Source organism: Phoxinus phoxinus (assembly GCF_949152265.1).
Source record: "Phoxinus phoxinus genome assembly, chromosome: 2".
Classification (NCBI taxonomy): domain Eukaryota; kingdom Metazoa; phylum Chordata; class Actinopteri; order Cypriniformes; family Leuciscidae; genus Phoxinus; species Phoxinus phoxinus.
In genome coordinates, this window is record NC_136877.1 from 1,617,173 (window position 1) to 1,634,250 (window position 17,078).

Below are 17,078 nucleotides of genomic sequence, written 5' to 3' on the forward strand. Positions count from 1 at the left end.
TCTCCATTCAATTATATAACCTGAATAATAACCTTTAAATTGTTTTTTTTTGAAAGTATGCAATTAATGAATTAAAATGCAATGAAATTGTATTTCAAGCATGCAATAAATACACTTAATTGTATTTTTTCGCAAGGTGTAAAACAGTATTTTATTCAAGTTACAAAAATAAATACACCAAAGTTTCCTGCCAATCATCCAGCAGTAAATTATTGTATTTGTTCACAGAAAAGTTATTTAAAAAAAGAAAACGATTGTCATAAGATCACAAAGAAAATCTCAATATTAGATAAAATGGTGGAAAACCTTATTTCTCTTTATTCTATTAAAGCTCTCAGCGGAAAAAAAAGCAAATGTAACAACCACTTGAAGTGCTGTCAGAGATTCACAATCTTAAAACATTTCATTTACAGCATTCATGAAACATCTTGCATGTGTATAAGATAATCAACTCAAAATCTGTAAGGTAAAAAAAATAAGTCAAATGATTAGCAAAAATATACTACAAAAAATTGATAATCAGAATAATAAATAATATTAATAAATGAATCAAAAGATAAGTAAATGAATACCGTAGTATTGAGTTATGAATATGCAAGTTTACACCAATATAATAACTCTTTAAAGCATAATAACCAGACCCACAATCAACCCTCATATAACATACATACATGCACTGATGGCATTAAAAAAGTAATATCCATTATTTCCCATTAACAGAGTAAAATACAAGAAGAGTTAATAAAACAATGTCTTTAAATCGACTCAAAAGGCAGAATGCTCTGTGATTTAATACAATTCAATACAATACTTCATATTTGAAGTAGAGCTTTTCTCTTATATGTCAAGCACACATTAGCCGTAAACATATATAGGCCTGGCAAAATATCTTTTCAAATTGCAACACTGTTGGGGATTTTGTCTGGGGACAAATAACCATAATCAAATGTTAATCCCTCATTCCGCTTCTTGATGGTGTCGGTCACCTCCTCTAGTTTCTTGTGGAAAGTCTTGATGGCTTCCTTCACTGGTTGCTCTGTGAAGCGCGTTACTGGATACATGCCTAAGTAATGCTGGGGGAGAAAAGTAAGTTCTTCAGAAAGCAGAACAACATCTTTCTTTCTTTTTACAAGGTAAACTGACCCTCCTCTAAGCTCCGCCCCCTTGGTTACTGTCAATCACTCAGACAAGCTTATAAAACAAAACAAAAGAATTGGGGATTTTCATTAAAAGCACGATTTTCCTCGAAAAGGAGAAAACTGAATGATATTATTCTTGGCATGAAGTCTGACATTGCAGAGCATTTTTATTTGCCATGTTTCTTTAAAGAACTTGTAAAATAATGCGGTAACATGATTAAGAACTGCAGATCAGCAGAGATCAGAATCAGTGCAAATGCTTTTTACATTCAGCTGAACAGAGCTGATTACAGCACTGTAAAACATTATATGATCAATAAGTCATATATTTTTCCATTAATTTAACCAATTTCAGCTTAATTTTATAAGTTGTAAAAGATTCAACAATTTTTTTTAAAATAATGAGTTGATATGAGTTGTACAGCCAATTACTAAGATAACATCAGTGTGAGTGAACATAACTCTTTCTAATTTTACTACATAATAACAATACTGGGCCTGTTTTCTTACTCTCCCGTCTGTGACCTTAATCAAAACATAAACTAATTGTCACTGTTATATGTGCTCCAGAAACAAGATGAATATAACTTCTCTAACTTTTAGATCATTAAGTTTAAATCTATCCAAACACGCAGGACGTCCATTTACTGACATTGTAGAAGAGCAAAAGCTTGCCTGTTAGGATTGGAAGAAATGTATTGCACTACAGAATACATTGCGTAAAATGTGATTTGAAACATATGAATTACTTATTTAACACTGTTTTGAATTTTAAAATGTGTGGATATAAAAGTGTGAATTTGGCACATTATATTTAGTGTACCAGTAGAAGTTTCATTCTCAGTTTTTTGCTGCCCTCTTCTTTGCATGCAGAATAAAATTGCGGTGTGCAATGAACAGATTTATACTGGACTATAACAGATAGGAGCACCTAAAATGTAACATTTTTAATGCGTAACACCATTAAGTGAACAGATAAATATTCTGTTACTTCCCAAACATGATGACTTTTTAAAGTGGGACTTTAAAAGTGGGAAGGGACACAATAATTCATACGAATTTTACGAGGTGGCTAATTGGTACAAATTCATATGACCTCACTCGTACGAATTGGTAAGATTTTTGCTAAATCGTACATATTTCACGAGTTACTCAATTCGTATGAATGACCTACCCCTGACTCCACCCCACGGTTTAGACAAATCGTACGAATTTGTACGAATTGGTCGTGAGATAGAGTTGGCAAGTTACAGGTTAATTCTTTTTCACATTGATTTAGACTAGACTGCTGCCATGTTCTCTATCCAAATCAGACATCAAACCTCGTTCTTCTGGAACCGACTGAGGGCCCAAGTTGTTCCTAGAACCAGGCTGGAACATTCACGATCAGGCAGACTGTCCATGATATACTGCATATCCACTGTGCCCTTCTGTTCTGGAGGTGGCTTACGCATGGTGGAAGGACTGTTGGGGACCCAACCATACCAGTCAAACTGGAACATAAAAGTTTACTCACAGATATTAGCTTATAGATATTATCCAGAATTTTGCCTAGCACTTTTTGATGCTCTTGTTGTGTGTAATGTAGTGTGTAATCTCACCTGTCCAAAGTTGACGGCAGCATGTTGTGCTGAAGCGTTGAATATCACAACGGTCAGGTACTTGACTAACTCCTCTCGAGTTTTCAGAGACTCTGGAAACTCTGAAAACAATGGCAGTACGCATTTAACTTGCGCACACATTTAAGGGTGACTAGAAACACACAAAGATGCATATAGAATATACAAGAATACAAACAATCATACATGCTTGCACAGACCAACACTGACATTTTGGCCCTGTTTACTCCTGGAATTAAGAGGTTTTGGTTGATTGGATCACAAGTAGTTAATGGAGACACGTTCCCGTTTACACCTGGTGTTTTAATCCGTCTCTTTTATCCACTTTCAACCACTTCTGTCCTAATTTTTCAAGGGGAGTGTCTATGGGTGGGTAAATGTATGGGCTTTTTCAGATCTATCGATCTAATGGACGAAATAAGCTTGCTTAAATGACATTTGAACACGACCGGAGACAACGGAAAAACATACAGAGAGCAGCAGCTTTTATTTCTGATCTAACTTTGTAAGTGTACAGACAGTTTAATAAGAAGATACTTTATAAAGACAGTACATTACGCGTATAGAGCTAGAAGCCATCGTGGAAAACAGTCTCGACTAGTCGAGCCACGAACGTTAGATTTCACAAACGTAAATCCTATTTACCAGCTCACTTAGCACGGCGTTCGTGACTCGACTAGCCTGTATACGCGTAATGTACTGTCTTTATAAAGTATCTTCTTATTAAACTGTCTATACACTTACAAAGTTCTCAATGCTTTGGTTTGCTTGTAGGGACCCTCATTATAATACCGTGTTAGTGTGAGGCTATTTTGAGCCTTGTTACTGTTATTAACTAGCGATTTACTTTTACTTATCCTATGCCCCATATACTAGCATTATAAGCTAATCTGTTTTTAGAGATACAACTCTTTACATTCAAGTATCATGAGAACGCATCCCAGAGAACGATCGACTCGGTAACCATGTGTTAATTACCCCTAGCTTCATTTTTCACCGGAATTGTCCTTTAAGCAGGGCTCCGAACCGGTTCAAGGAATGAAAACTGGAAAAAAACTAAACTTTGACAGGAACAAAACCAGAAACGCAAATCAAATGTAATCGTTCTGAACAGATACGCTAATTTGAAATGGCCATTAACCGGTTAATAAAGTTATTTTATTGTTCTGTTTAATATTTTAATTTGGCAGTCAACCAATCACGGATTCAAACAGTACGCTCAGCTGTCAAGTCATCATCATTGGTAAGTCGCAATGGCAATATGCTGACGTTAGCTTTCCCAAAGAAACGTCACCAACCGTGAAGTAGTAGGCCTACATTTAAGTGAAAATGAATGTTAGGTAATATGCAACATATAGCCCTAAACAAGACACATATTTCACTTAAATAATTACAGATTGACAAAACGGAAGAAAAATTTGTCTCAATGTACCGCGCTCCATAAAGGAAACTGAGGCAGCAGAGAGTGGCATCCTGCTTGTTTTCTTTATATTACAAAAGATTTACAGTTTTGAATAATGTCTTGCTTCTGTCTGTTTGACCATAAATTACAGAGTAACAGTTTCCTCTCTTAGAAGGACAAATTTCCAGTGATCACATCGGCGCCCTCACGCGCATACACAACATATTCTAGCATTGCTAACTTGTTTTTACACTAGTTGTACACTATGTAAAGCACTTTGAATTACCATTGTGTATGACATGTGCTATATAAATAAACTTGCCTTGCCTTGCCTAGTTGTAATTAGGCCTGACAGGAATACTAGAAGCATGGCAAAGGGATGCAGAGTCTTGCTCCTCTTCTCAGGGAAGCATGGTTACATGCGTAACCTGAGACGTTCCCTAAATAAAGATAACTCTCTAGCGAGAGGAGGCTTGACAACGCTCTTAGTATCCAAGAAGGCTCAACGAGAGCCTAACAACTTAGCAAACTGCCTGGTCGAGCTCTAGGAGCGGAGACCTCAAAATTATGACTTTAAACCAAGACTTCTCTGACTCTTTAAACCAAGAGGAGGCCTAACTAAACCCCACACTCAGGATTTCTTGCAAGGAGGCTCACAGATAGCTTACAACCCGCAATTGCTATCCTAGTGGAGCTCAAGGGAGCGGAGGCCTTAGCAAGATAAGTCTTTCTAGCGAGAGGAGGCCTAACAACGCTCACAATGACCAAGGAGGCTCACAGAGAGCCTAACCACTTAGCCTATGCCTGAGCTCATAGGAGGAATACACTATGTCCTACGCCTGTCAAGGAAGCTACATAACAGGGCTAGCAGCCTCACACAATAATGGTTGGAGCTCAGAGGAGTGGAGGCCTCTAATAGAACTGCTCTCTATAGCGAGAGGAGGCCTAACAACTCGCTAGCTCAAAAGCAGTGACCACTTCCAACCCAGATGCACCAAAGGACTACAACTCAGCATTACTGGCCAAATCTGGCTCTGAGAATGGAGGCCTCAATATGCCGACTCTCTAAGATGAGAGGAGGCCTAACTGCGTTCGGTACTCAGGGCAGCTACAACTCGGAAGTGCATAAAGGGATACAGCTCCGGGGGAGCGCAACCCTAAATGTACAATTCTCTTTGAAAAGCAAAGCCAAGTAACACTTATCAAAAAAGCACCCGAGGAGGCTCAAGAGAGCTTCACAACTCAACATTGTTACCCCATCAAGGGAGCAAGTAGTGTACCTAACAGCTCAATGCTGCCCCAGACGATGCTCTGAGGAGCAGTTTTTATAAAAGCAGAAGCCAAGAAGGCTCAAAGGGAGCTTAAGAACTTGACAAAACTGCCTACTAAAAAGCAGGGGCCTGAAAGGAAAATTGACATAACGAGAAGAAGGCACTCATAGTGTAAGGGCATAACACATGGAGAGGTAAGGAGGCAGATGTTATTTAGCCCATGGGACTCTAGAACGCTCAGAGAGATTACTCTGGATTACTCTCCTGAGATCTTCTCTTCTCTGTCTGGCTTCATGCCTCCTCCACGCTCTACACCTTGAAGGAGGGATAGCGCGAGAGGCAGTGTTCACCTTCTGGTCTCACTTCCACTCCTCAGACTAGGACGGGCTAGATTTCTCCCTTTGTTGTTTAAGGCGTATAAAGGTCTTAAAGGACAAGTTCGGTATTTTACACTTAAAGCCCTGTTTACAGATCGTATCTGATGAAATAGAACGGTTAAGATTAAACTTTGGACAGATGCTGCTGTCGTGAGAATTTTAGGTTTATATCGCTTTCCCCCCCCACCCCCACAATGGTTGTCTATGTGCACTGGCAGATTCCTTCCTAAAACACATTAAATTTTCATTTACAAAGACGTGAAACTCACCGAGTGGTCAGGGGTGTTCACTGATACGGTTCCAAAAAAAATCGCTGAAAAAGATGCTTTCCAACAGGTTTTATCGTAGTTTTTGTCCACCTCCATGACTTGTATTGAATGTGCTGTGTGAGGTACGATATTACTCCGCCGCTGGAGTGTCTATTATTCAAGCTCTCAACGGAAGAATCACGGGTGTGACACGTTTGGCAAAATAGGTCCACAAAAGCTAAATAAACCTAAAATTCTCGCGACAGCAGCATGTGTCCAAATTTTAATCTTAACCGTTCTATTTCATCAGATACGATCTGTAAACAGGGCTTTAAGTGTAAAATACCGAACTTGTCCTTTAAAAGCCGTGGAGCGAGCCTTCGCATCGACGGATGTGCCAAGAAGCTCAGAAGGAGAAACTGGCCCATTTTCTCCTTCTCCCCGATGTCAGCCAGGTTTTTCCAGAGATGCCTCTCCATAGCCACCATGGCCAACATGGATTGGCCGCTATTCCTTATTTTGCCAGTCATATATAATATATAAGTTTCAGTTGAATGTAAAGACCTAAAGCCTGACTGTAATTCACACAATATATTGATTTTACTAATTTTTTTTTTTTTCATAGACAATTTTTTTCCATTCCATTAATAGAAATAGGCCTATAATTAACCATAATTAACTTACAATCATTTTTATATAATAGTATAACTCTAACACATTAAATTTAGCATATACTGTATAATACAAAAGGAGCAATTAGTCTAGCAGAGTCCCTAAAAAAAATGTTGCTGAAATATTGTCAATCCCAGGTGCCTTATCTATTTTTATTTCACTAATACATTTAAAAACTCCACTTTCAGTAACTGGTCTCAATCTAAAAGAATCATTAACAATTCCACATTGCCCATAAAAAGATTGGCCAGTAGGCAGAGAGTAGGCGTTTTTTTTTTTTTTTTTTGTGACTGTTCGAATGCATTCGACGACATGAGCTTCCACACTATAAAAACAATCCGGTCAAATGCGTTTTGACTACCTCTGGAAGTGGTCAAAAGTGGACAAGCTCAAAACATTTAGACCCCATTTACACCGGTATTTAGCGTCATCCTCTTGTGATCCGATTGATCAGGTGTAAACAAGGCCTTTGATAAGTTAAACCTGTTCTCACTCTGAGAATTATTCATGCCAGAGTGACAATCCTCAACAAATCCTTGAATCTCCACATCTTCTTGAACGGCCTCATCGCTGTCATAGTAGATTTCGACCACAGCAGACACAAAACTACAGGAAGATCAAAAAGATTAATGAGAACAAATGAATGTAAATAACTTTTCATTGGAGTGTATGTGGAGTAATTTGTACTTTTGCACTAGTAGTACAGGATCTGAACTGTTGCTACACCTACTTGTGTATTGCCTCCCAGATCATCATGCCATCATCTCTATAATAGTACTTTAATAGTACATCTTCCATTCGTCTATCTTTTATGGTCTCAGGGAAGCACAGGGACTCGTAGGTTAAAGTCTCCATGGCCCTTTTAATCACTTTATTCGTCCCATTTGTATTGAGGCTACTAATCTGTGGATATCAAGAATTCAGTTAATATTTTGCCTAAATATTTTCAGCACTTATTTAGCCTACTCAAGTGACCATCTAGGGGTTTATGGGTGAAGTTTTATTATGGTGTTTTTTTTTTTTTTTTTTTGTATTTGGGAAATTTAGGAACTATTTAGGTCTGACAAAGACTAAATAATCAAATATGAATAGAACCGCTTTGATGGAATATGCTGTTTATGTGTGTATATATTAAATTAATGTAGGTATAAAGGTACCTTGCTGATGACCCCGCCTTCACTGATGAGGTTTCCACGGGCCTTTGCATTGATTGCCATTGTGAACCGAACATGAGGTTTCAGTAACTGTAAGAAGCATTTAAACATTTGCATTAAATCATAAAAACTGATTTAAAAGCATAACCTGAAACAGCAAAAGTGGTTTCCAGGTCATTCCCTGGAGGTTTTTGGTTAACGTTAAACCATGGATGACAAAAAGGCAAGGATATCAGAACCAGTAACCCTTCATCAATAAACTGACATATGTGAAACCACAATCTTCAGTTTAGCCCTGAATCTAAATATCATAACTTTGTATTGAGAGACTTGTACCTTGTATACAGGATGGACTTTAGAGAGCTGTCTGTACATGGCCACTTCAAAAACCTCTGATATCAGATGTGTCTTGAGAAGGTGCGTGACCAACTGGTGTACAATGAAGTCGGCAGATTTCACCCACATCTTGGCAAGCATCCAATCATCTTCATTATCACTCGGGAGAAAGATTGGGCTCTTTTCCCCTGGGGTTTGACTGAGCTGATTTAGGAATAATAAAGCCAAGCAGGACATTTTTACTTCGTGAGTAGATTCACAGCTAAAACATTTTCATTTTTAATTTATGTTTTCATTTGATACTGATTATATATGGGACAGATACCTGAATGGCAATTGGCACAATTTGGTCCAATCTGTTCTTGTACAGCAGGCAGAGCGGTGCAGTCAAAAAGACCAGATCGCTGGATGTTGGCACTCCCTCCAGTATTTCATAATCCACTATGTAGATGTTTCCTGCCTGTAAACATGTACACAGGTGTAAAGATTATAAGTAAAAGTTCATGGGTTAAAATAATATTGATTTGAGTCATTTATGTAAACTAAATTATGTGAAGGATGTCAGAATATAAGCAAGTCAGTCTTGAATATGATAACTGACCGACTGTTCAAGTGATTTATGTCTTAATGTTTCTGACCGTTATTTCCTCTTGTAGAGTGACACCTTTCTTCAGAAAGCCCTTCACCATCTCATGTGTGACTGGAAACTTGTCTGGAATCTCCGTGCACTTCTTGATCATGACAGGATTGCAGCCATTCAAAAACTGATAGCCGAACATGTAATCCTTTCTCCAGTCTTGCATCACTTTCCCTGTCCAGATTTCAAGGGGCAAAATTTAGTTCTCACAACTGTGATTTTGGATATTAGGTGTTAGTTTAAATGAAGAAACAAACCTAGTAGAGTGTTGTTGATATCAAAACCATCCAATATCTTTTCAAAATCAGTCACGTCTTTCCAGGACTGAAAGCGAACTTTACATTTGTCAACAACGGTTCCCCCAATCCTGAAAAAGAGTGCATACTGTATAATTATAGACATGAACACTATTTGCACGGATTTCATTCTGGAGAACTGAGGAACATCTCAGTATCAAACCAACAAGGACTGTGGCCATGACAAACTTACGCTTTCACGGCATTTATTTGAAACTCAAAGTATTTTGCTGCATCGAACTCAACTTCTGGAGGAAGATTATCGGTGCTCATAGGGAATCCTGCGGGCTCCTCCTTCCGGCTTTAACAAGAAAAATAACATAAGTGTGACACACACACACACACACACACACACACACACACACACACTGCTGCTACGGACCTATGTATACAGTGGCGGCTAATGAAAGATATCTTAGGTGGGGCTGAGTCATGTTCAGTCGGTTTCAATAGTCTGATAACCATGGGAGTCTTTTAGTGTAGTGGCTCCGAGGATGTGGAATGCTCTTCCTCAAGACATCCGTCAAACATCCACCCTTCTCTCCTTCAAAAACACATTTTTATCTAAATATTACTCTTCAGCTCACAGTCTGTAAATTCTACATTGTTATTGATATGCTATTTGTTTGAATCCCTCTTTGTATCTTTAACCTAACTTTGTAAGTGACCTCTGTATATTAGGCCTACTTTCTGCCCTTGGTATGTGTATTGTGCTTTGATGTTGATGTTTATTTTGTTCTATTCCTTAACCCAGTCCCAGTGGTTCTCCAACTTTTTACAGTTGTAGGCTACCCCATGAGGCTTTTAACATCCTTCTGCGTACCCCCATAGTTTGCCCCCTTAAAACCCCTTGCTATGCAGGGATCATCAGTGATCCTAGATTATTGTTTTGTTAATTTCATTACTAGTTAAAACATCACACTCTTACTTAATCTGGACAATATTAGCTTTTTTATTAATTTTATTTATTTATTTTATTTTATGATTAAACTGGCTTGCAGTGACATTAATTTCTTAATTTATGCCAGTAGTGCAAAATAATGAATCTGTAACGTTCGTTATTTTGAATAGAAATCATCACTTATAAAATATTCATTCTCGTTTTCTCCGGTTTATTTGTGTTCAAATACATAAAATATAAAGAATCCGCCAGGCCAATTATTAGAATGGTTCGCATATTTGGAGAAATAATGAATAATTATCATAATCTAGTAAACTATTTATTCATAAAGAATACAAATTTCTATTCAGTTTCCAGTGATTTAAGCGATCTAAAGTGGCCAAACAGCGAACGGAGCTAGATATGCGTCTCCTCTTCCTTATTCGCGAAAGATTTGACCTCCGAGCGCTATGATTTGCTGTTCAGCTGTCAATCATCTCACGTGTCAACGTGACCTCTTCTGCATGACGCGTCCTGGACGCGTCCTGTCTACACTTCCTCATTCTGGACATCCGTGATAAACAAAGCGAAAGTGACATTTCTTCACCGAAACAAGAAGCTATTAAATGCACGATTGAAGTATATGTGTTTTGTGTGTTATTTTCGTGCGATTTGGGGTATTTTTATATGAAAAAATAAAGGTAACGGTAAGCATAGCCCATAGCTTCATATAAAATGCTAAAAATGACATATTTCAAAATCTTTTTTTGACTTGAAACCATTTTAAACTGCGGCCGGAATATGATACAAATACTCGATGGTGTTTTAAAGTGAGCTTTAAATAAAAGTGTAATATTAATAAATTAAATTGTGTCATGTAGCTGGAGGCTAACGTTAGCTACTTGTTGTGCTGCACCTGCTACAGGAGCTTTCTATTCCATAATATATTAATTCGCTTTTAGAATGACTTATGAGCTGCAACCTTTTTATTTTGGGTATGTCATGTATGCATGTATGACAAAATTGGGGGTGATGACATTTTTTTATGCTTTAAATAAAAAAAAAAAGTTAAATTGAGAAAAATGCAATGATGGTACAAACGAAGTGATGCTTTTAAATATTAAATTAAAACCACCAGTAGGTGGCGACTCATCGGGTCATTCATTCGGTAACGAAGCAAGTGGCTGTATTTATGAATGAATCATTGAATCATTGACTCTAATGAGTCGTTCACAAACACTGCTGTGGCTTTCGTTGGAGCTATTATTTTGTTGTAAAAATACTGACAATGACAACTATGTAAAAAATGAACATCACTTATATTCATATTTCGTTTGTTGAACTGTTAAGTTGTATCAATGTCATATCTGCAATCGTTTGGATCTTCATATAATCTGATCAACCTTAAACACAGGAACTCACACTAGGGCTGTTGGAACGAATTCCGAAATTCGAATATATTTCGAATATTAAAAAAATCAAAAGAATAAATGTTTATTGTAATGTTAGCTGTCCCTCTAGTGGACAGAATGTGTAACAACAACCAAATGCTATAGTGGCATTGACGATCCATAAGCCTGTGTAATGTCGTAAATATTAATAATAGGATGAATTTGAGCATTTAATATTCGAATATTATTTGAATATTAAATAAAATAAGGAATGGAATTTGAATAGTATTATAGAGGAAGATTGACAGCCCTAACTCACACAGGGTAGGCTATGTCTTTGTATCGAAGAGAGTTTGAATCTTATATCGATCTCCATGCACACACAGCCTATATTTGTTCTTCATGCTAATGAGTGCTAAATCCCAATTTCTACTTTTACTTTCACCCTCTATTGGCCAGCCACCCCTGTATATGACAACATACTGTAGGTATGCAACGCTATCTCACGACCAATTCATACAAATTCGTACGAGTGATTAAAAGGTGGCTAATTCGTACAAATTCTTACGACCTCGCGTACGAAACCCACATGATGATTAGGTTTAGGGGCGGGGTCAGGGGTAGGTAATTCGTACGAATTGGGCAACTCGTGAAATTCGTACAAATTATTGTGTCAAGTGTAACGGTGGCCAGCCAGTAGTTGCTGTGCGAGTAAACCTCACTCCTCTGATCTCAATAGACTGCAGTCTTTAGCCTCCTTATTAGAGCGCCTGACTCATGCTGGAGACCCGGGTTCGAGACCGGCACGGGAGCGGGGTGAGAAGGACCCGGGTGGAGGGGTTACACAAGCACACTGAACTGAACTGTATATATCGAGGAATAAAGAAAAAACTGCAACAAATGAATATTGTTCAAGAATGTAATTGTTTCTTCAAACCTGAATTTTGTCAGTCTATATTCCAGTGCTTTTCCTCTTTTATCTCTAACCAATTCGGTGTCATTCTGAGGCAATCGAGCTAAATGAATGCACAAAGAAATATAGAACACATTGTACACATAGAAAAGACAGCATTTAAGACATGATTCAATAACAACTGAACAACTCAACTTTAAAATGTAAAAAAAAAAAAAAATGCACGTACCAGTGCCTTCGTGGACAAAGACTTTATCTGTGTCTTCAATCCAGCGCTGATAGGGGAATTCGAAGCATTTTCCAGAGGGTGTTTTCACTTTGATATCCCCACAAAACCACTGAACATTGACCAAGTGTTCCTCCTTCTCAAGTATCACCAGGATAATGTCTCCAAAGTCCTTCTCCACACGGATGTCGAAGGAGAACTCCTTTAAAGACACATTATATACTGGCATGAAGTTGATTTGACGTTCGATATTCGCGTATTTAGGGACCGTCTCTAAAGTTGCATGCGACTTAAACGTTTCTAAATTCAATAGCATTTTAAGACAATGACTTACAGTCATAAAACCAACTGTACATTGTTCATCTAGGTGTCAGGTATGATGCACACCTTTTAGATTTTTGATATTTATGACAATAAAATGTTAAATCATATGTAAATTTTGCTATGCATTTCACTACTTTATGGGATCATATACAAAATATGACAGTATTTAAAGCTCAATAGCATTTGAAGACAATTGTTCATCTAGGTGTCAGGTATGATGCACACCTTTTAGATTTGTGATATTTAGGACAATAAACTGGTAAACCATATGTAAATATTGCTACACTGTAAATTCTAACAAGTTTAGTTTACTGACCGACGAGAAGTTTGGAAACCGATTGCCTTATGTTTGCAAATGGAAAACTGAAGTTAAGTTAATAATCGACTAAAAGTAAAGAAAGCTAACTCTTCCCAAGTAAATTCAATAATAAATATCAAGTTAGTTTAATGCCAATTCTAGTTAACATATAATATGTACTAATCTTACTAAACCCTCTGGGGTCTAAGGTGTTTTTGGGGTCCTTGAGATGTTTTGACACGCCCTGATATTTGTATTTTTCTCAGTTGCTTATAAACATATTAATGGCAAAGGTGTAATTACACTATTTAGCATGAACATGGCTATCATAATATGTGAGCAACATGTATGTACATGTTTGCATTTTTGAGAGAATATCATTTATGCGTGGTTATTAAAAAAACTCAAACTTAAATTGTCTGATATAAGACCACAAACGACCAACTTCACATATTCCCACAATACTTTTGACTAATGGATGTTGTCGGCTAGATTTTTTACTTCAAAATGATCTGAAAATCATCCGGGCTAATCGTTCACATTAAACAATTGATTTAAATTTTGTAAGACACTTTTTGTTTGGAAAGGCAATATGCAGGGGGGGGCGTGAATGATCCAACAAGGTCATGAATAATGTCCTCATTCACACCTGAGAGAAGACAAAGACCTGCTAATGCTGCATACTAATGAGCCTTTCATTCAGGTGTCACTGAGCCACAAGATAGAATGCAAAGACAACACGCACACATATACACACACACACACACATATATATATATATACACACACATACACACACACACACACACACAAACACACACACACATATATACATACACACACACACACACACACACACACACATATATATATATATATACACATACACACACACATATATACATACACACACACACACACATATATAAGTATATTTAATAAAAATGTGTTATTTATATATAAAATAGTTATATTTATATATAATATAAATCATATAAAAATATATATGCAGTATATAAATGCAAATAATTCTCAAATATATACATGCATGTGTGTGTTTATATATAGAAAATAATTATACACAATACACACACATATACTATGTAAACACAAACTTATATTTTGGATTTCGATTAATCGCGATTAATCGTTACAGCCCTAATATATATACATACACACACACACACATATGTACATACACACACATATATATATATATATATATATATACACACACACACACACACACACATACATACATACATACATACATATATATATATATATATATATATATATTAGGGCTGTCAAAAGATTAATCACGATTAATCACATCCAAAATAAAAGTCTGTGTTTGCATAATATATGTGTGTGTACTGTGTATAATTATTTATATATATAAAAACACACACAATCATGTATATATTTAAGAAAAATTGGTTATATTTATATATAAAACATTTATATATAATATAAATTATATAAATGTATATACAGTATATAAATGCAAATATTTCTTAAATATACATGAATGTGTGTGTATTTATACATAATAATTATACACAGTACACACACACATATATTATGCAAACACAGACTTTTATTTTGGATGTGACTAATCGTGATTAATCTTTTGACAGCTCTAATATATATATATATATATATATATATATATATATATATATATATATATATATATATATATATATATATATTACTACAGAATTGGTTCAGAGTTGGAAACATCTTGAAAAAAAGTGTATTTTTCCACAAACTTTGTATGCTTGCAAATTGTATAATATCCAAGGTAAACATTTCTAGTAATTGTGCATTTAATTCTCATTCGTATTTTCAGAAAGTTTTGGATGTAGGCTATCCTCTCCCCAAATTTGTCAATAATAAAACACAAAAATAATTTAAAGAGAAGGCTTATATTGATCTTTTAAGATTTTGTTTGCACCTTGTAAGTTAGGTTTTGATGTGGCAGTAAAAACTTTATAATCTATCCAAAACGAAATGTTGTCTTTCATATTTCGTCTGTAACATATCGTCTTTTATAATATATATTAGGGCATAAATGTTAATTTGCAGTTTAATATGTTGCTTATACGAAGACATTTTATTTCCACGTATTCAGTCGATTTTTACTCATCTCAGTAGGCAGTATAGATAGTTTCATTCACACACACAGACACGCGCGAGCTGTAAGTTAGTAAACAAACGCATGCGTCTGTGCCGTTCATTCATTCAAACACAGAAACGCGATTAAAATTTAAACAGTCTTTTGCGGTTTACAGACACCATTTCATATCGCGATTAGAACAAAGCACTAACTGATGATCTGCAGCTGGACCCGTTGTTCGGCTACTCCAGCACGTTTGAGGTAAAATTTCCAGGATAATCACGATATTATTATTCCTCACAGCGAGTGTGTTTTCCAGCTGTTGTGGGCGTTGACTGGTATAATGTGTTCTGCAAACATCTTTTATTCTATACTATTGTTACGTACTCGTACGCATTCTGTGTTGCAATGTGGAAATGTGGGTGTTTTGTTGTTGTTGTTGTTGTTGTGGTGTGTGTGTTTCTGGGGCCCGTTTCAGAAAGGAGGTTAAGTGAAAACTCTGAGTATGTTAACCCTGAAATGAGGGATACTCTGGGTTTTCTGTTTCAGAATGGGAGGTATATCAAACCCGAGAAAGCAGAGTAAGTCAAGCCCGTTTCTGAAAGAGGGGTAACTTATACTCAGAGTCAGTTACCATGGCAACTTACTCTGTGAACCTAACCTGGTCGGGAGCAGGTTTTCTTCGGTAAACCCAGAGTTTCTTGCGGTCTCCTCCCCTTTTTTAAAGAGGAAGCGGTGTTTAAACACTTCATTCATTCTTTCTGTACATTTATTCATTGCTGTTTTAAAAAATAAATTAATAAGATGAAGTATATATAACTCCTTAACTGGCAACTGAAAATACAGTACATTAGAGTTACATCATGTAGTTCTAAACAAATTCTAAAGAATTAAACTGTGGCATTCTGAAAATCACTTGGGGGATAAGAATGTCCATTTATACTTAGATATAGTAAAAGTTTTTTTAAAAACTGCTGAAGACCTATCTTTTTCGACAGCACTTGATCCAGTAACACTAACTCTTTCTCCACTATTCTATCTTTATAAAAATAAAATAAAAAAATCCTGCGGTAGATTGAACTGCGAAGGGTCATGGCACTTACATACTGTTGTCCTACTGTTAGTTTAACTGCTTCTATTGCTCTCATTTGTAAGTCGCTTTGGATAAAAGCGTCAGCTAAATGAATAAATGTAAAATGAATAAATGTAAATATAAACTTCGATTCTATAGGCTACGCCACATACAAATGTGAATATGTAGATTGTTTGATGTGTAGACACACAATATTAACATTACCCTGTAGGCCTCTCTGTGGCGCAGAAACTGCTTCTTCATACCCATCATCCTGTGAAGATGAGCATTTGTACACTTTATAACACTATTTGTCATAATTTCTGGTGTATTGAGTAGGCAACTTACAACTGTCTGGGGTTCTGTTGGGACAGGAGGCTCCAAAAGACAGATATTAGTCTCTAGATAGATATTAGTCCCAATAGATATCACAATCTATTGGGACCAACGAAAAACCCAACCCAAAGTAAAATAAATGGAAATATAAAAAATACCCTATATAAAAAATAACACATAGACCTCTTACATTTAATGAAGGCCCTTGGATCTCCGGGAGTGACCGGCTCTGATGAAGGAATTCCCTCAGCCAGAAATGCTGCTGCACTGCTAGACACTGGATGCTGTTTAGTTATGTAATGTGTCAAATGTTTGTAAAGTCAGATAGCCTACACCCATGATATGCTCAAGCCTTACCTGATTGA

The 17,078-nt window shown here is 36.5% G+C and overlaps 1 protein-coding gene across 1 annotated transcript; it reads right to left on the reverse strand.

Moving 5' to 3' along the window:
- Positions 1-623: 623 nt before the first annotated feature.
- Positions 624-12,790, reverse strand: LOC306994480 (polyunsaturated fatty acid 5-lipoxygenase-like; the record flags this gene model as incomplete). Its single annotated transcript, XM_079605003.1, has 13 exons — positions 624-1,073; positions 2,462-2,632; positions 2,741-2,841; positions 7,222-7,334; positions 7,459-7,631; positions 7,886-7,972; positions 8,219-8,422; positions 8,544-8,678; positions 8,857-9,029; positions 9,113-9,222; positions 9,345-9,452; positions 12,360-12,438; positions 12,565-12,790. The coding sequence occupies 13 exons, from the start codon at positions 12,788-12,790 to the stop codon at positions 894-896; spliced, it is 1,860 nt and encodes a 619-aa protein (XP_079461129.1). The 3' UTR covers positions 624-893.
- Positions 12,791-17,078: the final 4,288 nt, after the last annotated feature.